At 44.4% G+C, this 27,049-nt stretch overlaps 1 protein-coding gene across 1 annotated transcript in view; it reads left to right on the top strand.

Moving 5' to 3' along the window:
* The first annotated feature begins 2,137 nt into the window (after positions 1–2,137).
* SPON1 (spondin 1) overlaps positions 2,138–27,049 on the top strand; it is a 302,372-nt gene continuing 277,460 nt past the window's right edge. Inside the window, exons 1-2 of the mRNA XM_043902562.1 lie at positions 2,138–2,579; positions 23,049–23,155. Of these exons, the coding sequence (XP_043758497.1) occupies positions 2,342–2,579; positions 23,049–23,155 (345 nt within the window). The 5' untranslated portion in view covers positions 2,138–2,341. The remainder of the gene's footprint in view (positions 2,580–23,048; positions 23,156–27,049) is intronic.

The following is a 27,049-nucleotide window of genomic DNA, read 5'->3' as shown; positions in this document are numbered from 1 at the left end:
ATGTCAGGCCCAGTATTTTGCATGCTTCATTTCTTTAACTCTCAGTTCAGTTCAGTTCAGTCGCTCAGTCGTATTTGACTCTGCAACCCCATGATCGCAGCACACCAGGCTTCCCTGTCCATCACCAACTCCCGGAGCTTGCTCAGACTCATGTCCATTGAGTCGGTGATGCCATCCAACTATCTCACCCTCTGTTGTCCCCTTCTCCTCCTGCCTTGGGACTGGATGCCATGATCTTGGTTTTCTGAATGATGAGACTGTTAAATGTCATTTAACTCTAGCACCCTCTAGAGAAAGGCTATATATTAGCCCACAGGCATACATGCACCTTTTCTGAAGCTTGGAGAGGTTAAATAACTTGCTCAAGTCTCACAGTGGGTGAGTGGCAGGACTAATTTTTTGTTTGTTTGCTTTTTTATTTTTAATTGGAAGATGATTGCTTTACAATATTGTATTGGTTTCTGCCATACATCAACATGAATCAGCTATGGGAGTATATATATGTCCCCTCCCTCTTGAACCTCCTTCCCACCTCCCGCCCCATTCCACTCCTCTAGGCTGTCTCAGCACCAGGTTGAACCCCCTGTGTAATACAGCAGGCTCCCGCTGGCTATTTTACATATGGTAATGTGTATGCTTCAGTGTTACTCTCTCCATTCATCCCACTCTCTCCTTCCCCCAGTGGGTCCACAAGCCTATTCTCTATATCTGTGTTTCCATTGCTGTCCTGAGAATAGGTTCATCAGTACCATTTTTCTAGATTCTTTATATATATGTGTTAATATATGATATTTGTTTTCTCTATCTGACTTACTTCACTCTGTATAATAGGCTCTAGGACAAACGTTTGATTCAGGTCTGTCCCCAAGGAAACACTGGGAGAGATTCTTGCACCTGGCTTTCTCTGTCTGGCTTTGGGGTTGGTGCCTGAGGCTCTGGTCAGTAAGCATTCAGGCTCAGCTCCTCTCCAAACATCTGTCACTGGGGACTGGGAACCTGAACTAAAGTCTAAGCCAAGAAAACACAAGCTTTTCTTTGAAACCTTCAAAATCTCTTTCCAGAGCTCTATGGGGACTCCCCTGGGCTCTAGGCACTTTTGTCTTTGTGGGCTTCTTCCTTCATAAAGCAACAGTAAACATTATATTTTATGACTGTGTAAATCAAAGTACACATAAATTAGTACTATATAGTAAAGTATTTTATTAGACCTAAATTTTTTTTTCTTTTGATTTTAAAGAGAACATTTTCAGGAATCGCCAAAAGTATTACACAGCATAGCACTGTGCCTACGGGGGCCAATGGATGAATCATTCTTGCTCCTTTCCATCCATCAGTCTGACCTGTTCCAACACACTGTGAGAAGGGCAATAAAGTCAGATAGCCATGGCATCTGACCCTGACTTAACTGGTCAAAAGCCTCAGTTTGCTCCTCTGTAAAATGAATGAAAGTAATGTCACATTTATTCTGTGCAGTGAGAGTGGAGAAGGTGAGCAGATGTAAGTAAACCTCCCAGAATATGGCCAGGCACAGAGGTGAATGATAATCGCTAGTTGGGGCCGACTCTTTGCAACCCCAAGGACTGTGGCCTGCCAGGCTCCTCTGTCAATGGAACTCTCCTGGCAAGAATACAGGAGTGGATTGCCATTTCCTTTTACAGGAGATCTTCCGGGCCCAGGGATTGAACACAGGTCTCCTGCATTGCAGGCAGATTCTTTACCATCTGAGCCACCAGGGAAGCCTACTATTAAGAGACGTTTCTAAATATAAAGACAGGTCAACTTAAAAAACATCAGCAGATACATGCTTGACTTTATCTTATAAGGTATAGACAGTGCATTAGAACATGGCACAGAGTAGGTATGCAACAAAAGTTAGTTCTCAGTCTATCCCTCCTTGGAGCACCCGCCTGCACAGGGTCCAGGGATTGGGGTGGCAGCCTCGTGGTGGGACAGAGCCCGCAGTGTCCCTGGACCCTATGATTTCCTCGCCAGACCCTGGGAATTCAGCGTCGCAAAATAAACACCACCGCGCCGCTAATCGCCAGCTCAGAAACAAAACAGCGCTGCGCTGGGGATCTGGGCAAAATCAGCCCTCCCTCCTCCTCCTCCTTCGCCGCGGCCCTCCCTTCCTCGCGCTGCTGGGCTTGCTCAGCTCTGCTCAGCGCAGCGCAGCTCGGCAGCCGCCTAGCCTAGGCAGCACTGTCTCCGGGTCGCCAGCACCAGCTCGGAGCTCCGCTGCCCTCCTGGGCTCTGCCAGGTCTCGTTTCCGCGGGGACCCCTTCGGGCAGGAGTCGTGTGGCGACAGCCAGCGGCCAGGGCACAAAGTTGGGGGCCCGCGAGGATGAGGCTGTCCCCAGTGCTCCTGAGGCTGAGCCGGGGTCCAGCGCTGCTGGCCCTGGCGCTGCCCCTGGCGGTGGCGCTGGCCTTCTCCGACGAGACCTTGGACAAAGTGCCCAAGTCGGAGGGCTACTGCAGCCGCATCCTGCGCGTCCAGGGCACGCGGCGCGAGGGCTACACCGAGTTCCGCCTCCGCGTGGAGGGCGACCCCGACTTCTATAAGCCGGGAACCAGCTACCGCGGTAAGTAGCCCGCCGTGGTGTTGGGGGCGCGGGACCTGGCCCCCGGAGGGCGCCGACCGCGCGGTGCCGGAGGAGGGCGCACGGTTCCCAGGCGCACGGTGCCAGCGCAGCCCGCCGAGGGCCCTTCTGTCCTGGATGCCCTATCCTTTGAGCTCCGAGCCAGTGTCCGGCGCCGTCGCGGGGCCGCAGCCAGGAGATGCAGCCCCCAAGTCCGAAGCGCGGTTCCCGGGTGTGGGCCGGAGCTGAGCGACGCGTCACTCTGGCCTGGCTTCTACCTCGGCCGGTTCCAGGAGAGCGGTGGAGACTCGCCGCCTTTCACCAGATCCGTCTCTGGGGTCGAGGGGACCCTGGCTTCTTTTAGTCGGGTCCTAGGCAGGGTGGTGACTCCGGCTTTCCCCACTCCCATCCCTGAAGGAGAGGAAATCAGCTTTTCACAGACCAGCCCCCAGTGGGACGGTCATTCCAGCTTCCCCGGACGGATCCCTACAAGAGAAGGGACTTGGGCTTCTCCCCTAACTGGTCCTAGGGCGGGGGGAGGAGAGGAGAAGAGCCTGAAGCTTTTCAGAAGGTTGCCTGAAAAGAACTCCAAATATTCTTTGACGGTCCCAGGCGAGGGAGAAGACCCTGGATTTCTAAGACAGGCTCCCAGTGGACTGAGAGCTCTAGGTAGTTTCGAACAGGGAGGGGAATCCAGTCAAGACCGAAAGGGAAGCCCAGATTCCTGAGGCCTGCTCCCTGGAGGCCAGAGCGGCTCCCGCAACCCCGAGTCTCAGTACCCCCAGAAAAGCGGTCTCTAAGCTCCTCAGCTGACAGCCGGCTTTCGGGAGCGCAGAGAGGGGATGTCCAAAGCAAGTGAGCGCCTCCCGGGCCTCACAGGCAGCTCGATCAGCACAGACCTGAAGACCCCTGACGCCATGCCCAGAGCCCAGAGCCCCTCTCTTAAGCCGGGTCAACTCCCCATGCATCTTTTCGCTGCCGTTCTCCATCAGGAGCCAGGACACCAGGCAGGGAAGGAAGCCTGCCCAGCCTCACCCGGGGCCCCGCGGGCGGGGAGTGACAGGGCACGTGTCCCTTCACCCCGGGCCCTTTCATAAGTCGATTCTGGGGCTAAGCAAGGAAGAGAGGGGCTTCGGGGCACTCGTGGGGCAAACGGGCCCACAGCCACCGCCCTTCCATCCCCACTTTCCCCCGTTCCTAAGCGTCGCGAGAGGAAGCTATGGGGGCAACATTGGAGAAAGTTTGGGGTAGTGCCAGCTGGAGTCCGGGTCACACAGGCGACCAGAACCAGGGACCACCCTTCCCAGAATGCTTCTCCCATTTTCCTGGGTTTGTGTTCCCGATTCTCTCCGCCTGGAGCTACCCAAAGCATAGTCGGCTTGTGGACGCGCTCCATGCCTGGCGGGCAGTCCTTGCAAGCCCGCGCGGCTAGGCGGGGCGGGGGCGGGGGCGGGTACTCTGCGCGGAAGGCTGGGGGTGGGGTGGAGAACACCCGGCCCGGCCCCCAGGGCGCTGGCAGCGGGTTGGCCCGGCAGCCCAGCAAGCCGAACCTATATGCGGTCGCAGCCTCTTCCCCCCAGCGGGGAAACAGCCAGTCCCCTCCGTGGACGGGAGGGAAGTGGGCGTAACCCCACTGGCCTCTTCAGCCCTCCCCCAAACCGAGGACCTGAGTTCCCTGGGAAAACTGCCCCAGCTCCACGTGGCAGCGAAAGAGGTGGCTCTGCAGTCCGTCCTGGGTTTAGTAGCTGTGTGACCTTGTGCAAGTCCTTTAATTTCTCGGATCCTATTTCCCAGTTATTGAAATCAGATGTTTGTCCAGCTACCCTGGGCGGTCTTAGGGAGTAAATGAGTGCATAAAGATGAGCGTGCCTGAGCTACAGTGGGTTCCCCGTATATATTAGTTTGAGTTGTCTATGAGGCCCAAACGGTTTAATAATTGAGGGATGTACACAGTCAGGTTCAATTTTGTTTCTGCCACGTGTGCGTCTGTGTGTCTAAAAGTAGGTTTTCTCAGCACTCCTTCAAGCCAATCTACCAATGGATGCCAGTTACCTGGTTCTCATGAAATAACTGAATGAATGAATGATTTCTCCATATTAGGAGGTTTGCTTAAGACTATTCCTAGTTTAGGACCAGGAGAATTTCTTTTGGGGATAATCAAGGTTAGTCTGCAGCACAAGAGTCCTACTGGGTCTCTCTTCCCACATGAATCTTCCCAGTTTGACTGAGCACTGGCAGTGAGGGATCCCAGCACTGAGATAGAGATGCAACTGCGATTCACATGAATAGACAGGTTCCATGACGGCCTAAGTATCCATGGACAGCAGGTGAAAACTGGGATTAGACTTTCACCTTATAGATTATGCCAGCCTACAATGTTAGTCTTGAACTGTGATGCCCGACTCAGGCTATTGGTGGGCAATCATCTTACCTCTTTTCTGGTGGCTAAGAGATCTTGCAGGAACCAGGCTAATGCCTTCTGAGTCAATACTTTGGATTAGCAAACCTGATTCCGCCACTCAAAGTTAGGAAGAAAAAGGGCACTGGCCTGGTTTTTGACATTTTCTGTTGGCTTATACTTTCTTAGAATAGTTACATTAGAGGTAAATCTAATACATTGTGCTCCGGGTATTGACTTAGGGCTGTGGAAATTAACATTCCCCTGGTGTTCTGTTTGCTTTTTTATTTTTTTACTGAATTAGAGCCCCTCACAATCTTTGGAATCAATGGCCTGTTTTCCTGCCTCAAACCTTTGTCCTCAGGATTCCAGTTCATCCCCACAGAGCTTCCACTCTCCATGCCGCCACTCCCACCCTCCCATCTCATCGTATCCTTTAGATATTCTAGACTGGAGTAAAATGGTCACTATTTAAAAAAAAAAAAAAAGGAAACATGGGGTTTCTTCTCAACAGTCAGGATCCAATTGAGATGATGATTCAGCCTTTTCCCAAGTTGTTAGTACTATATTGACTGCCTCCTCTCTCCCACCACATCTCTACCCTCCCTCCCTCTTTCCCTCAATACCACTCCCTCTGCAATAATTGTGCTTTAGAAAGCTCTGAAAGGCTTGCTCTGTTTCTGACCATGGCCTCCTTTGAAAAAGAGATTACAGTGATTAAAAATAACAAGTTGAGGATCCTCAAGGGGCTTCCCTTATAGGAGGACAATTTGCAGGACCAGTCATTCCCAGATCACAATTTCAAGCCAAATAGAAGAAAATCAGCTGAAATGTTCAAGAATTGATTGAAAATAAGAGACTCTTTTGTCTGTCCAAAGGTCTGTTTATTAGGAAAATAAAGCCAGACCCTGGCTAATGAGAGTGGCTTTTCCTAGATGCTCTTTAAAGGGAAATTTCAAGGAACTTGATGGGGAAAGAATGTCCAGGCGAGATTTCAAAAGCTTGTCCAACTTCAAGCATAATTAAGGGATTATTCTAAACCGGGAGGTTTGGAGACCTCCAAAGCTGCTTTGCCTTCTCTTTCTTTTTCTCACTCTGGGGCACACACTGTCATAAGAATGTGTGTCCCAGAGTGTCCCATCTCCACCTGGTAGAAAGAACACAGGCTTTGATGTTGGCTGGGTCTGTTTCCACTCTGGCTCAGTCACACATTCACTGTGTGACTATAGGCAGGCCACTTTACCTTTCTGAGCCACAGTTTCTCCACCTGTAAAATGAGACAGCTTCTCCCACTGTGCTAGTGTAGCTGTGAGAATTAGAAATAATCCATGTCAAAAGAAACTGTCATACAGTAGGATATATTATATATATATACATGCACACATACATACATACATATAATGTTATGAGATCATTATTTATTTTGGAAATAGAAAAATACTTGGCAGCTAACACTGGATAAGACATTGTGTTAAGTGCTTCCTACTCATCTTGCATATTCTTTCCAGTACTTTGGGACAATTTACTATTTTTATTTTACAGTTGAGGACACTAAGCCTCAATAATCAGTGGAGTAAGGATACAAACTAAGGGATCTCTAACTGCTAAATCTGTACTCATAACTAGTTTTCTATACTGACTCAATAAAATGAATTAGTGGAATGAATTCACCCTGCTACCCTCAGTCTTCCGGGTGGTGTGTCTTTGTTGAAGGAAAACAGCAACAACAAATCAAGATAATAACTGACATATCTTGGGACACTAAGTCTGAAGTGATGGGTCCTTATTTACATTTGCTTTTTTTCTTCTTGTAGATTTCAGTATTGCATTTGCCCATAAACCAAAGGATTAATTTAGAAACATGAAGAACCTTGCCAGACGTTGGCCAATTCCTTTTGTGTGGGGAAACAGAAACAAATTGGAAAGAGAGAAACCTTAATTTGACTCTTGTTTTATTTTTACATGCAGATATTATACTACCATGTCGGTAAAATTATACGTTTGAAAAGTATATACATACAATATGAAAAACTTAAGCTGGATGAGGTCTTTTAAATAAACTTTTTATGTAATGGTTTTTTAGAATTAAGCACTGCTGATGATATTGTAATTATTTATGAGTGACCCTCTTGTTTGCTCTTTTCTTTTTATTATATAACTTTAATTTTTAACTTTTGCTCTCTTTTTTTAAGTAGTTCAAATCGTTAATAAAAATTAAAAAGATGTATACATATATAAATGCTTAATGGTTGTGGGGCTTGTTCCTTTGAGTTTGATGAAACACAAAAGTCAGAGCATACAAAAAATGAAGCATATAAATTGAAATTTTTCAAGGTTTAAAACTTGAGTACTTACCTATACAAGTTGAGTGTACCTCTCCAGCTGGCTGACTGAACTGGAACAAGAGATTATAATTGTTGAAATGTTTACAAACATGCTATTTGCTTATTATACATAGAATGACAGATGTAGATCAATACCAATTTCTGTAGAGGAAAAAACTTTAGCCATCTTGTATTAATTAGGATACAGGCTAAGCTCATTACAAAAAGGCCAGAGAATACAATGTTTTAAATGAGAGGTAAATGGGAAGTCCAAGATGATGGGCAGCTTGCTGCACATGGCCACCCAGGAACCCAGGTTCCTTCTCTCGTTGCCCTGTGTCTTCTAGCACTCTGCAATCCAGAAGTAGCCACAAGTCACAGTACCTGAAACATGGCTAGTCCAAATTAAGCTGTGCTATAAATATAAGACACACACTGGTTGTTGAATAATTAGTATGAGAAAAAGAATAAATTTCTCATTAACAATATTTTGTATTAATAACATATTGAAATGATAATTTCAATTGTTGTTTAGTTGCTAAGTTGTGTCCAACTCAACCGCATGGACTGTAGGCCGCCATACTCCTTTGTTCATGAGATTTTCTGGGCAAAGAGTGGGTTGCCATTTCCTTCTCCAGGGAATCTTCCTGACCCAGGGATTGAACCTGCATCTCCTGCTTGGCAGGCAGAATCTTTGTGCCACTGAGCCACCAGGGAAGCCCCAATAATTGCATATGCAAGCTAAATAAAATATAGTTAAAATTAATTTTACTTGTTTTTCATTTGTTTCTACTGGACACTTATTAACAAGTAAAATGAATCTCCCCTGGAAAAATAATGTCTCACGTTCTCTTGCTCAGTGACAAGTCCTCTAGGTGAGTTTTCTCAATGGTGTGTGAATCATTAGAGGGAAGGAGTGTTGGGTGTGTGTGTGTGTACACATGTGCTTGCATGTGATGCGCTGATAGGGTTCATACTGAGAAGAAAAAAGGGGCCAATATGTCAGAGTAGCTTGTCTGCCTCACCCTCTTCCTCAGTAAAGGAGGAAGCAGCAGGGAAAGAAAGGATGAGGGAAAAGTTGGAAAAGCAAGAAAATGCAAGAGAGGGAGAGGAAAAAAGAGAAGAGGGTAAGAAGGAGAAACAGAGGAAGGGGAAAGGAGGAAAGAAAAACTTCACTGGGATATACATTTAGAATGAAAAAGAATGAATTTACATTTTTTTTAGATTTTTAAATTCTTAATGAAGAATATCATTTTCATCCTTTCAATGGATAATTTCCCTCAAATCAGACTCCATTGATCTGATATTGTTTTATTAAGATTAATTTTAAAATAAGTGCTCTTAATTTGCTATGGACTTTACTAAATTTTCTGATATCAAAGTTTTTTAATTGATATAGTTGATTTACAATGTTGTTAGTTTCAGGTGTACAACATAGTGAATCTATATGTACATATATTCTACATATATTCTATATATACATACATACATGTGTGTTTTTCAAGAGAAGAGTCCTATCTTACTTGAGGGTTAGATTCAAGAGTGATTATGGAAAGCAAAATCACATAAGTGAAAATTACTCCTTAAAAATCCTTTGCAAATGTACATAAATTATCACAAGGATACTAGATTCAAACTAGCCTTATTTATGTGCCCCTGCAGATAGTTTTGTTAGTGGGGAATAGAAACATACTGATATTTCTCAGGAAGTCCAGCATCTATTTTTCCCTCCAACATTGAAGAGACCAATGTTTCCTCTGTTGAATACTGTATAAAACCATTGGTTTGCTTGTCCCTAGACACTGACGTGACACGTATGAAATACTCACCATCTGATGAACTGGGAGAACCAAGAGTCCCAGCTCATGCTCACTCAGGCACATGAATACATGTATGTGCCTGAGTGAGCATGAGCTGGGAAGTGGCAAGTGGCCCAAATGATCTCAAGTATTATTTCCTCTCTCTGTTTTTAATCTAATGGTGTGCAATTGTGTCTGGTTCCAGTCACATGCATTTCTCTAGAGCACCTACTATGTCAGAGAGCTCACCATGTCACACAAGCTATCTGTGTGGCTGGCTAGTTCTTGCTGATTTAAAGTTTCCCGTGTTTACTGGGTATCTTGGCTGGGCTGGAGTTGAGGCTAGGATAGGAAGAGTAAGCAGTGAGGTAACACCCCCAAGAAGGCCTTTTTGAGCTCTACATAGACAAGGCTTCTAACTTTCAAAGTTTAAAACTTGAGCACTCACTTATACAAGTTAAGTTGTCCCTCTCCAGCTGGCTGACTGAACTAGAACAAGTATTCAAAACTGCCATGAAAAGTTCAGGGAAACTTTAAACAGGAGCCTGCTCACATCCACTGATTTGCTGGGGTCCAGGAGACTCAGGGGAAATAACCTGGATCCGGTCTACTGTTGTAGTTCTGATATTTGCAAACACAGACTGGGTGGGAAGGACAGGGAAGGGCTTCAAGTACAAAACACTGTGTGGGGGGGTGGGAGTGTGGGAGGATGGGCAGATGCAGTAGTGGGAAGACCTGAATTCTCGGTGTTGCAGGAAGCTCTTCTGATGCTCCTCTTCTTCCCTTTCCCCCTCTCCTCCTCTCTCTCCATTTTCTTTTCCTCCTTTTCTTTCTCCACCTCCTCCTCACAGCAGCAACCCTGCCCTTTGAATTTCCCAAATACACCGAGCTCATTCCCACTCCAGGGCCTTTGTATATGCTCTTCTCCATGCCTAGAATGCCCTACCCCCTGATCTTTCTATGACTCACTCTGTCTTTTATGTCTCAGCTCAGATGTCATTTCTTTAAAGAGGCTTCTCTGACCACCAATTGATGTTTCCCATTACTTTTGCCTGGTGTTATTTTCTTCATAGCCCTGAACCACTCTCTGAAATGATCTTGTTTATCACCTGCTTCCTCAAGCCAGAATACAAGCTTTATGAGAGCAAAGGCTTGTCCTTTATTATTGGCTACTTTATTGCCAGCGCCCCAGAACATTGTGTGGCCATCACAGGCCCTAAATCATTATTTATAGAAAAATGAAAGTATTGTTTAAATCCCAAGAACCCCTCTGAGAGAGAGATGTGAGATCTTCCTCTAAGAGAGCTGGATAGAAGGAAGGGACAGCATTTCTCCCTCTGCCAGACAGAGGTGAGACCAAGGGATGGGGACAGATGGCAAGGATCTCCAGGCGGTGGCAGCAGAGAGAAAGGATGCTCAGTGCCCTGGGGGTATTGGCTGGAGCCTGAGGGCTGGCAGATGGTCTGGGTCCAGGGTGAAGGCTGTTGGAAGGGAAAGACTAGCAGTCCCAGGCACAGTGGAAAGCGGAATTGTTGATGGTTCAGAGGTGAGGAGCACATGGACAGCAGGCAAGAGAGCAAAGGGAAGCAGCTGCAGCCTCAGGTGCTGACTCTGACTACCTGGAGAAGAGGGCACAGGGGATTGTTGAGCCCTCAAACCTAGACACCAGTTATTAAAGTGACTTTCCCTGAAATCAGCGCTTTGTGGAGTCATGTGTGTGGTTTTCAAACCTAGCTATGCATCAGAATCCCTTGAAAAGTTAAATATATACACACACACGTGTGCACACACATATATTATATTATATATATATATGTATATATATATCTTCACTGGCCCCACCCTAGCAAAAGGCTGGATTCCAGAAATCTATATCCTTTCTTTCTATCTTTTTTTTAAAGCAAGATGATGAGACGCAAAGAGAAGGTGGTGACTTCTCTGTGCATGTGCTTCCCCAGCCTCCTAGTCCCACATACTTTAGCACCAGGTCACATCACCGCCCTGTCCTGTTACTGTCAACACAGTGGCCCGTGGCGTGTCCTCCAAACCGACGACACAGTGGTGGCATTCCCCTGCCTTGGCTGTGAAGTGGTGGGAGGGAAGAGCCGCGAGCTTGCTGTAGGTGACAACACTCGCAGGAGCGGAGCCTGAGCCGCGGTGGACTGCGTTGTATTGTACATCTCGGCTGCCGAAGACTGCCTCACGTGTAACTTCTACTCATCGTTTGGGGTCTGTCTCTTGAAGTCCAGCAAAGTAAGGTCTCCCCTTGGCCATGTGTCAGACCTTGAGGTGTTTGTGGAGAAACAGCTGCCATAAATTCTGATTAAATTGCTTGTCTCTTCAACCATTCTCTGTAGGACCCTGTTTCTTATTCCCTGCACCTTGGGCTCCAGATGTGCTCTGATAGGGAGGGAACATGGTGGAAGGATTATCTCCCTCGTTCTGGACACTGCGTTTGTGTTAAGCTTGCCAGGTCTCATGTTCGCTGTTTTGGCAGCTGTGTCATACTCTGGAATCATACTGAGCTTGCAGCCAGCAAAAAGTTCCTGAGATTTGATGGGAAGGCTTGCTGCCCTCCTTTGCCTGTACTAGTGAAACTGTTTCTTGAATATCAGCTTTGATATGATTCCCCATTAGACTTAATCCAGCATGTTTGGGCCCATCCTGCTAGCTGTCAACCATTCATGAATCTGGCTTCTGTCATTGAGTGACCTATTCACATAATCTAATTTTGGATCATCCACAATTTTGACAAGCAAGACTTAGAAGTCTTTATCTAAGAAGTTGGTAAGAATGATGAGCAGGTTAGGGCTTAGGACAGAGCATTCTGACCTGCCTTAAAATCTTTCTCTAAAAAGCTGACATCCAATTAAAATAGCTTGGAAGTCAACCAATTTTCTGTTGCCTCAATGGCATTTAAATACTAACTGCCACCCTGCTGGTCAACCACCTCAGTTTAGTTACAGATACTGTTTCTTTAGCTTGTTAATGAATCTTACAGTCTAGGTCGAATTATTTTCTTTCTTTGCTCCCAAATTAGTCCAGTCTTTCCATTGCAAGTAACAGGAACAAAGTCTAACTAAAGCAAAAAATAGAATTATTGAGCCCTATATTTGGAAAGTTCAGGGGTGGATCTGGCTTCAGGTTTAAATGGATCTAGGGACTTGAACAAAGTTCTCTCTCTTTCTCTTTTTCTCTCCCTTTTCCTTTCCTCTCCATTGTTTCCGGTTCCTTTTTTTGCCTTCTCTCATCTTCCATCCTTTATCTCTTGGCAGCATTTTTGTGTGTTGACATAGTTTTTCTTACTGCAGATAAACTTTCTCTAGGGAATGCCAGGGAAGGTAACTGTTAACAACCTTCAGTGAAAAGTCTTTCAGTCAGTTCTGTAAGTGAAAGAAAAGTGCTTTTCCCTTTAATTCCAAACTGAAAAATTCGAGGGAAGGGTTCTGATAGGTCACATACCCAGGGGAATGGGATACATTACAATATGGAGGTAAATTGCTTCTGTGTCACTTCTGTGACTTGATATTTCAGGAAGGAGAAGGGAGACAATGATTGGCAGCCCCAAAGATTACATGGTCAGAGGAAAGGGAGATGTGGGTATCTTAGCATGTGTTCCTTAGAACTTCCTTCCCTAGTCCGAATCCCCAGCTGCATTCTCTTGGCTGGTGTATCTCTGAGAGGAAAGCATCCTTCCCATCCATTCCTCTTCCCATCTACATATTGGTCAGCTCAGGGCCCATTCACCTGGCTCCCAGCTATTCCACAATGAGGGAGCACATGGGGGAAAGAATGAACTTCTCTTGAGTTGTGCAATGTATTTGTACACCTTATCTCCTTTAGTCTTTATGACAAATGCATGAAATGATAGTGATGATCCCTCTTTTAGGAGAGGAAACTCATTTATCTTTAAATATATTTTATTAATTTAGCAAAATTTATAAATACTTAATATTATAAATATTCATTAATTAGTTGTCATAATAACAATATAAATACTATTAGTGCCATTTTACAGGAGATTGTCAGCTGAGATAATGAGAAGTTAAATAATCAGCCCAAGGTAACATGTAGAAAGCGGAGGGCATGGCAACCCACTACAGTGTTCTTGCCTGGAGAATTCCCGTGGACGGAGGAGCCTGGTGGGCTACAGTCCATGGGGTCGCAAAGAGTCAGCCACAACTAAGTGACTAAGCACAGCACAGCAACATGTAGAAAACAGGAATTTGAGTCCTGATCTGTTAGCTACATCCATTATACATCCATACCTACAGCCCTTAAAACCTTAAATATGCATGATCTTTAGTTTTGAATGGGAGGGAGTTCATCTCTCCCAGGGAATGTTGGGAACATTCACTGAGGAAGGTCACCCAAGAGAACAGCATAAGCCAGCCCCACCCCATGACTGGCTCACCCTTGCTCACCCAGGATTTGTAATCCTGCCTTCGTATTTGCCAACCTGTCAGTAAGCACCACCTGCCAGCTCCTGGCTAGGTGGGCTGAACTGCCAGTTTCTAAGTGAGGCATGTGAGTCACAGCTGTCCAGAGCTCCGCAAGTTTTGCAGAATCAGGATGGGACCACTATAGCTAATGTCATACTCCGGCAGTCCTTACAGCCAGCCCCATGTTAAAAGTTAAGGCAGCAGCTCAAGTTCATTGTTGCTGATATGTGGGGCATGAAGACTTGGCATCTCAGTAACATAGAGCAGGTGTATGGCAGGGGCTGGCCTTGTAATGGAACTGGAATCTGGTTTAAGATCTTCTCATTGAGGTTGGGACTGGAAGGGTCTGGGGTGGGGAGAGTGGCCTAGACAAGATCCAGTGATGACAACAGGCATAGCAGATGCCCTGAAGTTTATATTAGAGGGTTGACAAACCAATATTTGAAAGGCCAGAAGGTTCTTTGGGAATTAGGTGGGACTGGAGTTTTCATATACTTAGGAGGGGAGAACTCCACCTTAGGTGGAGATCTGAGGCCAGGCCCCAGTGTGAAACATCAGTCCTCATATAAACAAGGCAGGCCAGAGAGGCCCTTGCCTCTGAGCTGGTTTTTAGGGAAAGGTTGTAATCCGTCTTCCAGTCTGGTTTTCCTAAAACATGAATTAATATGACATTCCCCAACTCAAACCCTCCATTGTGTCCTTGTCACCTCCAGAATGGTATCCACACTTCTTAGCAAGACTTCAAAGATGTTTCAAAGACACTTCTCCTCTTCCTCCCCTAGCCTCTTATAATATCCTCTCTCCCAGCTTGCAACTAATAAAATACAGACTTACTTCTGATTTGTAAAGCCAAAGCTGACCCACCGTGCCTTCCCCTCCCTCTGAGATGCTGTTGTTCCTCTTTTCCACTGGACAAACTCCTATACTTCATTCAGTTTGCAGCTCAAATGCCCCTTCCTCCATGACTCACCTTTAACTCCCCCAGTAGACACAGACGTTCCCTCCTCTGGGATCCCAGAGCACTTCATTCATACATCCATAACACCCATCATATAAAAATACCTGCCAATGCAGCCTTTTCCCCCAGCTCTTAGACTGTGTGCAGAGGCTAGGTCTTTTCTCTGTGTGTCTCTAGAGATGTAGTTCAAGACAGAATGGGTCTGTGTTTCATAAAGTTTACAAGTTATTAGAGGAGACCAGCATTTGACAAATAACTCACAAATATTTAATTGAGATTGGGTGAGAAGTATTCAAGGGGAAAAAAAGGTGTGTTGAAAGGCTATATTGTGTGGGGGTGGGAGGGGCTGAGAGGCCATCATGAGACTCACTCTCTAGGGCGTGAGGAGCTGCAAGAAGACTCAGTTAATTATAAAGACTTATCCAAACCTGTGCAGAACCTGGCCCTGTGACTATCAGCCCCAAAGACAATGATCTCCACTGCAGTCCTCTCAGTGGTCCTCCATTGTCTCTGGAGACTCAGCCTCTGGAGATTGACCCTGCTGCTGCTGCTGCTGCTAAGTCACTTCAGTCATATCCGACTCTGTGCGACCCCATAGACGGCAGCCCACCAGGCTCCGCCGTCCCTGGGATTCTCTAGGCAAGAACACTGGAGTGGGTTGCCATTTCCTTCTCCAATGCATGAAAGTGAAAAGTGAAAGTGAAGTCGCTCAGTTGTGTCTGACTCTTCGCGACCCTGTGGACTGCAACCTACCAGGCTCTTCCGTCCATGGGATTTTCCAGGCAAGAGTACTGGAGTAGCGTGCCATTGCCTTCTCTGAGATTGACCCTGAGGACCAGCTTTTTAAAACTCATTGTAGGTTAATCAGCTTGCTGAGTGTCATGATCTTTATCATTATCATCATCATCATTTTGATCATCATCTTCATTCCCAACATCACCAAGACCACCATCATCATCCTTTACAATTTTGAATCCTTTATATATATGCCAGGCACTGTGGTAAATGTTTATTTAGTCATCTTTACATTCATAAAGAAAGGTAATATCATTAACTCCGTTTTTTAAAAATGAGTAACAGGGAGGTTAAATAAGGTCATATACTTATTAAGTGGTAGCTCTGGGACTCTAATCTGAAATCTTTGCTTTTAACCAGTTCCCTGTATATGCTCCAGAGTGGCTCCAAATGGACTTTTAAAAAATTTTTTATTTTAATCCTTCATAAGCTTTTTTCTTTAATTTCCTGGGTCTCTTAATGACCTCTCTTGGGAAGAACTTGGGAGGAGTCATTAGAGAGAAGATGCTATTATTTATTGCCAAGCAGTTGTCTTCAGTCAATACTGGGACTCAGAACACACTGCACGTTTGTTCCTTTGAGGAGTCATATAATGGGGCTCACTAGAGGGATGGGGATCTCCTCTCTTCCTTCAAATTACACTGTGTGACACAGTCATCACCACCAGTAATTATGGCTTGAAACGCCAAGTTCAGCCTCCAGAGCCTCCATCTTCTGGATTGTGTTCAATAAGGTAAAGTAAAACCTTCGTTTTCTAGAACCTTCAGGAATGCATCATTTTGGGAAGCTGAGTTTATGGGTAGCCCTTTAAATGTTCTGCACAGATATACAAAAAGATGCGTACTCATCATTCAGAAACATTGTTTAATAATAATCTTACAAAACAAAATTTTAATACAGAAAAGTTCACAAGTCTTGCATCTTGGTGAATCATCACTTGTTGAATATACTCATGCACTGGCACCCAGATCAAGGAATAGAAGGACCTGCACTTCAGAATCACTCCTTGTGTCCCCTTCCCACACTTGAAAGCACTGATCTGACCTCTAGGTTCATAGATTATTGCTTTTCCTGGTTTTGGACTTCATATAAATGTCATCGTACTTTTTGTATTCTTTTGTGTCTGTCTACTTTCACGAGAGTCCCTTGGACTGCAAGGAGATCCAACCAGTCCATCCTGAAGGAGATAAGTCCTGGGTGTTCATTGGAAGGACTGATGCTGAAGCTGAAACTCCAATACTTTGGCCACCTGATGTGAAGAGCTGACTCATTTGAAAAGACCCTGATTCTGGGAGGGATTGGGGGCAGGAGGAGAAGGGGACGATAGAGGATGAGATGGTTGGATGGTATCACTGACTCTGTGGACGTGGGTTTGGGTAAACTCCGGGAGTTTGTGATGGACAGGGAGGCCTGGCGTGCTGCGATTCATGGGGTTGCAAATAGTCAGACATGACTGAGCAACTGAACTGAACTGAAGACTGTTTGTGAGATAAACCCTGTTGTTGTAGGTAGTAGTAATTTGTTTATTTTTGACTGAAAGGTGCTGCTACAAATGATGCTACTATGAATATCTGGTAGGTGTCATTTGGTGCATACATGTCTGCATTTCTGTTGATTTAGGAGTGGCAGTACTGGGTCATAGGGAATGTATAAGCTCAGCTTCAGTAAATACTGCTGAACAGTTTTCCAGGGAAGATTGCTCATTTTCAGTTCATCAACTGAGAGTGAGTTCCAGTTAAGAACATTTGATACGTTAATCCTTTTAAGGTTAGTCAGTCTGGTGGACATGCAGTGGTATTTTACTGTGGATTTAATTTGTATTTCCCCATTGACAAATGAGATTGAGTGCCTTTTTGTATGTTTATTGGCCATTTGGGTACCTTCTTTTGTGAACTTTCTGGAGAAGGAAATGGCAACCCCCCATTCCAGTATTCTTGTCTGGAGAATTCCATGAGCAGAAGAGTCTGATGGGCTACGGTCTATGCAGTCGCAAAAAGTTGGACACGACTGAGTGACTAACACTTTTTGTGAAGTACTAGTTCATGTGATTTGCCTATTTTTTTTACTTTGGGCTGTCTAATTTTTTCTTATTGATCTTTGAGAGTTCTTTATATATTTTGGATAAAAGTTTCTGGTTAAATGTATTGCAAATAACTCCTTTCACACCATAGCTTACATTTTCTTATCAAAATTTTATCAAAAGACATTGTTTTCATTCCATTTACACATCTTCTTTATCATCAGTGTTTTTAGATGTTTTATTAAAAAAAAATTCCCATGCCAAGATCATTCATGTTTTATCTTATGCTACTTTCTAAAACCTTATTGTTTCACTTTTCACATTTAGCTCTACAATCTATGTGAAATTTTGTATGTGATGTGAGGTAAAGACCAAGATTCACCTTTTTATGCACTGTTATCCTGTTGTGTTAGTTGCTCCCTCATGTTTGACTGTTTCCTAATTGTCACTGAAAATATCTTATTCCCCCACTGCTCTGCAGTACACCCTTAATCATAAATCAAGTTTATACGTATTTGTGGAACTTTATCTGGACCTCAAACTATTCAATTGGCCTATTTTTCTTTCCCTGCTATAGTACACAGGCTTAATTTCTATAGTTGCATTGCCTCAATACCTGGTAGTATAAGTCATCCAACTTTGCCTTTCTTTCTCCAGGTTGCCTTATATATTCTTGGCCCTCTGCACATAAAAATTTTAGAATCAGCTTGTCAATATCACAAAATCATGCTGTGATTTTAATGTAAGTTGCACCAAATTTATAAATCAATTTGAGAAGAATTGACATCTTTACAACACTGAATCTACCAGTCCATGAATATCATTCAGTAAATAGAATTACATACCAACTCTGCTATTCACTGTGCTGGGCTAAGATGTGACTCTTACCTTTGAAGGACTTACAAATAGGTAAACAAATACTTGCGCACAAAATATTTAATATGGTCATCTCATCACTGATAATAGTAGCTAATATTTACTGTTATCTGCCAACAATGGTTTTAAGGACTTTCATGCATTATTTATGCTTCACATTGATATGTTGAGGTAAACACTGTCATTAGGCTCATTGTATCAGTCAGTTCAGTAGCTCAGTTGTGTCCGACTCTTTGTGACCCCATGGACTGTAGCACACCAGGCTTCCCTGTCCATCACCAATTCCCGGAGTTTACTCAAACTCATGTCCATTGAGTCAGTGATGCCATCCAACCATCTCATCCTCTGTCTTCCCCTTCTCCTCCTACCTTCAATCTTTACCAGCATCAGGGTCTTTTCAAATGAGTCACTTCTTTGCATCAGGTGGCCAAAGTATTGAAGCTTCAGCTTCAGCATCAGTCCTTCCAATGAATATTCAGGGTTGATTTCCTTTAGGATTGACTGGTTTGATCTCTTTGCAGTCCAAGGGACTCTCAAGAGTCTTCTCCAACACCACAATAAAAAACACATCAGTTCTTCAGTGCTCAGCTTTCCTTATGGTCCAACTCTCAGATCCATACATGACTACTGGAAAAACCATAGCTTTGACAATGTGGACCTTTGTCAGCAAAGTAATGTCTCTGCTTTTTAATATGCTGTCTAGGTTGTTCATAGCTTTTCTTCCAAGGAGCAAGCATCTTTTAATTTCATGGCTGCAGTCACCATCCGCAGTGATTTTGGAGCCCAAGAAAATAAAGTCTGCACTGTTTCCATTATTTGCCCTTCTATTTGCTATGAAGTGATGGACCAGATGCCATGATGTTTGTCTTTTGAATGTTGAGTTTTAAGCCAACTTTTTCACTTTTCTCTTTCACTTTCATCAAGAGACTCCAGTTCCTCTTCACTTTCTGCCATAAGGGTGGTGTTATTTACATATCTGAGGTTATTGATATTTCTCCTTGGCAATCTTGATTCCAGCTTATGCTTCATCCAGCCTGGCCTTTCACTTGATGTACTCTGCATATAAGTTAAATAAGCAGGGTGACAATATACAGCCTTGACATACTCCTTTCCCAATTTGAAACCAGTCCATTGTTCCATGTCTGGAATTTTAACAAGGTCCAAGGAAAAAGAGCACCCAGGTCTTGATTGGGCAGTCAAAGGAAACATTGCAGAAAAGATGAAAATTTAGCTGATTTCTAAAAACGTTTGCCAGGAATGAAGGAGGTGGAACATTCCAGGTGTATGAATAACCAAGTGGAAAAAAATAATACTGTAGGATGAAATGATATGGGTTTTCAGGAAACTGCCAGTGAGAGAGTCCCAGGACTGAAATGTGGTGTAGCAGGGAATGGAAATGTGGTTGGTGAAGCTTCCTGGAGAGGCAGAATCTGTGGGTTCGTCAGTCTATGGAGTTTGAGCTGCAGCCTGAAGTTACTGACTATGCAGCAGAGACTGAGTGTCTAGCTTAGGTTGGCTTCCTCAGAAGCAGATATTATTCATTTCTTAGGGTTCCCATGTTTAGTACCATAAACCGGTAGCTTAAAACAACAGAAATGTATTTGCTCACAGTTCTCAAGGCAAAAAGTCTGATCTCAAGACGTCAGAGTTGTTTCCCTTTGGAGGCTCCACAGAGTTCCTTCCACACCTCTCCTAGCCTCTGGTGGCAGTCCTTGCCATTCACTGGCCTGCAGGTGCCTCGCTCCCATCTCTGCTGCTGTCACCACCTGGCATTCTTCCCTGTGTGCTTCTGCGCCTCTTTGTCTAAGGACATTGGCCACAGGAGCTTGGACCAATGCACTTGGACTTCAGTTCAGTTCAATTGCTCAGTCGTGTCTGATTCTTTGCGACCCCATGAATCGCAGCACGCCAGGCTTCGCTGTCTGTCACCAACTCCCGGAGTTGACTCAAACTCATGCCCATCGAGTTGGTGATGCCATCCAGCCATCTCATCCTCTGTCATCTCCTTCTCCTCCTGCCCCCAATCCCTCCCAGCATCAGGGTCTTTTCCAATGAGTCAACTCTTCGCAGTTGTACTTAGGGCCATCTTAATCCAGTATTATGATCTCATCTTAACTAATTACATCTGCAAAGACCCTATTTCCAAAAAAGGTCACATTTCCAGGAACCTGGGGTTAGGACTTTAACATACATTTTAGGAGGACACAATTTAACCCAGAACAAACCCTCAGGGGAGGATTGGGGTGCAAGTGACTCTTAAAGGAAGTACTCCCAGGGGAAGTCAATAAGGCGGTTAGGGACCTGGGACAGAGGAGGAAGAAACCTCACCAGGCCATGAGCCCAGGTGAGCTCTGATCCTGCAGGGCCATTTAGAGGTGTCAGGTCCTCAGAATCATCACCTGATGAGGTGGGCCTTTCGTGTTAGGCAGAGAGACTCCAGTGACCTGAGTCTGGTCCTTCAGGAACGAGCCGCAGGTGCCAGCCTCTGGAAGCAAAGGCTCATCAGTACCAGGGCCTTTGTGCCATGGCACAAAGGAATTTGAGGTGATCTGGGCACAACCCCTTTTATGTCTGCCTCTTACTCTCTGCTCCCCTTCCTCCGGAAGTTTGAAGGCCCCCCACCCCAACCTAGATAACATCAGACTATTGTGGGGCTATCTGTCTATCCCTCAGAGACTCAGTTCTTCCTCTTGACATTAAAGTCATCAGTTTCTGGGTGCCATTGGTTAGCACCCCACATTTCTTGCTCTTCTCTACTTCATTATGTTTTTTTTCTCATCCTTCCTTCCTTCCTTTCTTTCTATCTGAACTTTTATAGACATTAGTAGCCAATCTTTGTAGTTATTGAGAAACCTAGGTTCCTTTCATCTTGTGGCTCCAATCCTTCTCCTGGGGCATCAGGGTCCTCTGCTGGATTCCCCTGCATGCAGCAGGCAGAGTTGGGAGAGGAAGGATGGAGAATCATGTAGAAAATCTGGAGGGGCCAGGCAAAAAGAGGCGTTCATCCTGTCTGTCCAGGTTTTCCACCAGCAGAACTGGGACATAAGCAGACCAAACTGCAAGGGAGGCTGGGAATATGTTCCAGCTGAGTGCCCACAAGAAATAGATGTGTTTTGCCACATCCTCAGTTTTCATTCCAATCCCAAAGAAAGACAATGCCAAAGAATGTTCAAACTACTGCACAATTGCACTCATCTCACATGCTAGTAAAGTAATGCTCTAAATTCTCCAAGCCAGGCTTCAACAATACGTGAACTATGAACTTCCAGATGTTCAAACTGAATTTAGAAAAGGCAGAGGAACCAGCGATCAAATTGCCAACATCTGTTGGATCATGGAAAAACCAAGAGAGTTCCAGAAAAACATCTACTTCTGCTTTATTGACTATGCCAAAGCCTTTGACTGTGTGGATCACTACAAACTGTGGAAAATTCTTAAAGAGATGGGAATACCAGACCACCTGATCTGCCTTTTGAGAAATCTATATGAAGATCAGGAAGCAACAGTTAGAAATGGACAGGGAACAACAGACTGGTTCCAAATAGGGAAAGGAGTATGTCAAGGCTGTATATTGTCACCCTGCTCATTTAACTTATATGTAGAGTACATCATGAGAAACCCTGGGCTGGATGAAGCACAAGCTGGAATCAAGATTGCTGGGAGAAATATCAATAACCTCAGATATGAAGATGACACCACCCTTATGGCAGAAAACGAAAAAGAACTAAAGAGCCTCTTGATGAAAGTGAAAGAGGAGAGTGAAAAAGGTGGCTTAAAGCTCAACATTCAGAAAACTAAGATCATGGCATCTGGTCCCATCACTTCATGGCAAATAGATGGGGAAACAGTGGAAATAGTGTCATACTTTATTTTTGGGGGGCTCCAAAATCACTGCGGATGGTGACTGCAGCCATGAAATTGAAAGACGCTTACTCCTTGGAAGGAAAGTTATGACCAACCTAGATAGCATATTAAAAAGCAGAGACATTACTTTGTCAACAAAGGTCCACATTGTCAAAGCTATGGTTTTTCCAGTAGTCATGTATGGATCTGAGAGTTGGACCATAAAGAAAGCTGAGCACTGAAGAATTGATGCTTTTTTGAACTGTGGTGTTGGAGAAGACTCTTGAGAGTCCCTTGGACTGCAGGGAGATCTAACCAGTCCATCCTAAAGGAAATCAGTCCTGAAAATTCATTGGCAGGACTGATGCTTAAGCTGAAACTCCAATACTTTGGCCACCTGATGCAAAGAAGTGACTCATTTGAAAAGACCCTGATACTGAGGAAGATTGAAGGCGGGAGCAGAAGGGGACGACAGAGGATGAGATAGTTGGATGGCATCACCGACTGGACGGACATGAGTTTGAGTAAACTCTGGGAGTTGGTGATGTACAGGGAGGCCTGGCGTGCTGCAGTCCATGGGGTCGCAAAGAGTCAGACATGACTGAGTGACTGAACTGAACTGATAGGAGTTTATGCTGCAAGCACATGAATCTCTCTTGGGCCAATCTGTGGAAGTATATAACATTAGATAACTGTCAAGACAAGTTGCTGACCATGTACTATTTTTATCAAATTGTGGTTACTAAGAGCATTCATCTCAGGCTTGTTTGATTCAACAAGTCCCAAGTGAGATCGCAGTTCAGGTGTTTTTGCAGGTTCTGAAATGAGAGAGGGGGCTGGGTGGCAAGGGTGAAAGTTCATCACTCTACAAAATGAGCCTTTCCCACCATGAGCCCCTGCAGCAGGTCTGGGATGCTGATGGGGGCTCACATTTATCCATTTGACAAATGAAAGACAGCTGATTCTTGTGCTTATCATCTGCTTTCTTTTTTTTTTTTTTTCTTCTTATCTCTGCAGTGACGCTTTCAGCTGCCCCTCCCTCCTATTTCAGAGGATTCACGTTAATCGCCCTCAAAGAGAACAGAGAGGGTGATAAGGAGGAAGACCATGCCGGGACCTTCCAGGTAAGAATGCTTCTGGGCTTACCCAGGGTCTTCCGTCGCTCTAGTAGGTAGATGCCAGGTGCAAGGTAGGTGTAGCGCGGAGGCCGACGGAAAGGAGCAGGACAGGTATCTGAGCAGGCTTCTTGTGCAATTCCCTTGACCATTCCCATTGACATGGCCAGGGCCACGGACAGACCCATGACGGGGTGCGCAGCAGACGCCTCAAGTCTGCCTTAAGGCCGTGGGGCTTGGCCTCCAGGCAGGGCTTTTCTGGGGCTCATGGTGCCTGGGGCGGCAGACAGCCCAGTGTGCTGAGAACTTCCAGAACCCTGGCGAGGATCCGGCTGTTTTTCCTGTACAGCCGCTTCTCGATTGACTGGCAATTCTCAAGTGTAAACGGAACAAGAGCTTACGATGACCAGACTGGAGGGAGTTCAAAGCATAGGCGAAGGACTATTAAGAGAACGAAGAGATTGATTTATGAGAGAAGATTAAAAGAATTAAACATGCTTTGCTTGGCTAAATGAACAGGGCCGAGTTGAAGAGGTGGTAACGGTCTTTAAATGTCAGTCCTCGCAGAGCAACCTCCTCCAGGGGAGGCCTCATTTGACTTTGTACAAAAAGGCGCAGCAAGACGAAAGTGGGTCAGGAGAAGAAAGGGAATCTCGAAGGCCAGGGCCCTGACAGTGAGTCATATTTCACCGTGCAACGTTCTTCCAAGGGAAGCGGCAGGAACATCACCCCCTTTTCAGAGGCTTAGAAAGAGGCCAACGAGTTGTCAGAACACGTCCCAGAAGGACTGGGGCCATCCTAGGAGGAGGCCTGGCCAAATCTGCTGTAACCATTTCTCATCTCAAATTTCCATTGTTCTGGAATCCATTTTTATCTGGCATTTGCAAACTCAGAGGGGGAAAAAAAATACTGAGGAAGAATACTTACACCCATGGCTGGCTGCTGGGGATTCTGGTACAAGTTGTGGATTCCACGGAGCACCCAAAATATCTTCCTTGTCCAAAGATATCTTTAACCCCTTCTGGGCAGGTTGTAATTTTGAATCCTGTGATTTAAAAAAAAACAATGTCCGGTGTTTAGGAATCTGGGCTTGTGGCCGAGTGGGACCATTAATTCCATGCTCATTGTAATGTCCTTCTGTGGATCTAGATGGCAGGAACTGTCTTGGCATGTATCTGAAGGAATTACTCAGATACAGTCTGTATTTGTTGGGTACCCACCATATGCCAGGCACTTGGTTAAGTGCTTTACCTTATCTCAGTTTACTTTATCTTAGTTTAATTCTCACACCAACCAAGTAGATCCAAACTATTACACCTGTTTCACAGATCAGGAAATTGAAGCTTGAGAAATTAAATCCCTTGCCTAAAGGGCTAGTAAGTAGTAAGGTCAGGCTTCTCTATCACATGTCTGATTCCAGTGACTAAATGTCTTCCTTATAGTCCTGGGCATGCTCCTGGCATAGGTATGTTTGGACAGTGCATCAGCAAGTTTGTCATTATAGAGAAAGGAAGATTCGTGCATGCATTCAGCCCATAAGAGCACTAAGATGTATCCCCTTGTTCTTGGAGGTGTGAATGATTTATCAGATTGGGGCAGCTGAGAGATCTAGGTACCTGAGTGTCAGGAGGGATCAAGTTCTAAGAAGGGAAAAGGAGGGGGACGTGGGAGATGGGAAATGTGATCTTAATATTTACTCAAACAAAATTGATCTGCTTTAAAATGATGCTTAGAAATATATTCCCCAAAAGAGTTGAAAGCAGAGACTTGAACAGGTATGTGTACACTCATGTTCATAGCATCAATATTAATGACAGCCAAAAGGCAGAAACAATCTAAATATCCATTGGTGGATGAATGAATAAACAAAATGTGTATACATACAGTGAAATATTATTCACCTTTAAAAAAGGACATTCTGACATATGCTGTAACATGGATGACCCTTGAAGACATTATGCTAAATGAAATAAGTAGGCTCAAAATGACAGATACTGTCTGATGTCACTTATATGAGCGTCATCATCAGGTTTATAGAAACAGAAGGTAGAATGGTGGTTGCCAGGAGATGTGAGAGAAAGGGAAATAGGGAACTATTGATGAGCATGTGTGGAGTTTCAATTAGGGAAGATGAAAAATGTTCTGGAGATAGATGGTGTTGATGCTAGTATAACACATGAATGTACTTAATGCCATGAACTGTATACTTAAAAATGGTCAAAATGGTAAATTTTGTGTACATTCTGATACACATACACACTCTAAATAATGCCTGAGTTAGGCCAGTGGAGACATGGTTTCTTTCTTTGATGCTGTTTTAATTCAGCAAGTTGACAGTCTTCTCCAACTCACTGTTGTTTCTGCTTGGCTTAATCTTGGTCCTGGAAACCAATTGGTGAATACAGGGCCCTGCTCACATTGAGCAGTAAGTAAATGTCTGTTGAATGAATAAGTGAACAAATTATTCTTTCTACTAGTGCCCATAACTCATTCCAATTGGGGATTGTTTCAGAACTATCTCTCTATGTACCTATCTTTCCTTCTTCTCTTAGAGCTTCTGATATCCTTTCTTTATATCACAGTGGTTCTCAGAGTGTGATCTTTGGACCAGAAGCATCAGCATCATCTGGGAACTTGTTAGAAATAAAAAAATCTCAAGCCCCACTCAGACTTTCCGAATTAGAAGCTCTGAGGGTGGGGCCCCCACAGCTTGTGTTTCGGCAAGCCTTCAGGGTGAGTCCAATGCAAACTTGAGTTTGAGAACTAATGTTGAAATGAGACAAGGATCCAGCCTGTCCAGCAAGAACTCCATCATCACATCAACAAATCTGTTGGGCCCATGATCAAAGTTAGAAACATATAGGAAAAATGCCTCACATACAATAATAATGCTTGCATGCCAGATACTGTTCTAAGTGGTTTACATTTTTTAACTGATTTAATCCTCAGAGTAACACCACAAGATAAGCATTATTATCCTATTTTTCACAGATGAGGAAATTGTGGCAACAGAGGGATTCCAGTAACTTTCTTAAGACCACTCAGCTCTAAGCAATAAAGCTGGGATTCAAACCTTGGTAAACGAGAGTCATAACTTTTTAACGGCAGTAGGCTCTATGTCAAGAGCTTTATATTCATTATCCTACTTAGCTCTCATAGCAACCCTGTGAAGTCAGGATTGTTGTACCCATTTTCTAGATGATGAAACCAAGTCTCTAAGGGACTAAGTAAATTGACCCAAGTAATCTAACATCTTAAGGGGGTGGGGAAGGGATCCTGTTTTAGAGGTTTTCTCACACTCATCTCCCCACCCCTGCCCTGCCCTTGTGCATTAAATGCACATTCACTTGGGTGCCCAGTATCTTGGAGGCAAGAGAGGGAGAATCATAGCTCATGTTCCATCTTGCCTCTCCTGCTTCAGACGTTGTGGTCTCTGTACATGCCCCCTTCCACTCTAGCATGAAAGTATTTTCTCTCTGGATCAAAGCTGTCATCTTGAAAGTCATTCATTTTTTTCATCAGCATTTACTGAGTGTCTCCTATGTGCCAGGCACTAAGGTAGGCACTGGGGATACAGCAGTGAGAAAAACAGACATCATCCTGCACTAATGGAGCTTAGAGTATCCTCCTTGTCACTGTGCTTTATATCAACAGGTATGACAGAAGTCAGCAAGTCATCAGTGGGAACATGAGTAGATGATCAGAAACTACAAATGCTGATATAATTTAATATATATACACATAGCAATTAACAAATATTTAGAAATACTTCTTTGTTAGCAGCCTCACTCCAAATATGACAGCTTTAAGGACTTAATATCAATGATGAAATCCTAATACCCTTTAAATCTGATGGAAATTACATTCTTAGTTATAAAAGTGACTCTAAGAGGTGGTGATTTT

Source organism: Cervus elaphus, chromosome 1 (assembly GCF_910594005.1).
Source record: "Cervus elaphus chromosome 1, mCerEla1.1, whole genome shotgun sequence".
Classification (NCBI taxonomy): Eukaryota; Metazoa; Chordata; class Mammalia; order Artiodactyla; family Cervidae; genus Cervus; species Cervus elaphus.
The sequence above is the reverse complement of the archived record's forward strand: the minus strand, read 5'-3'. Positions and strand labels throughout refer to the sequence as shown.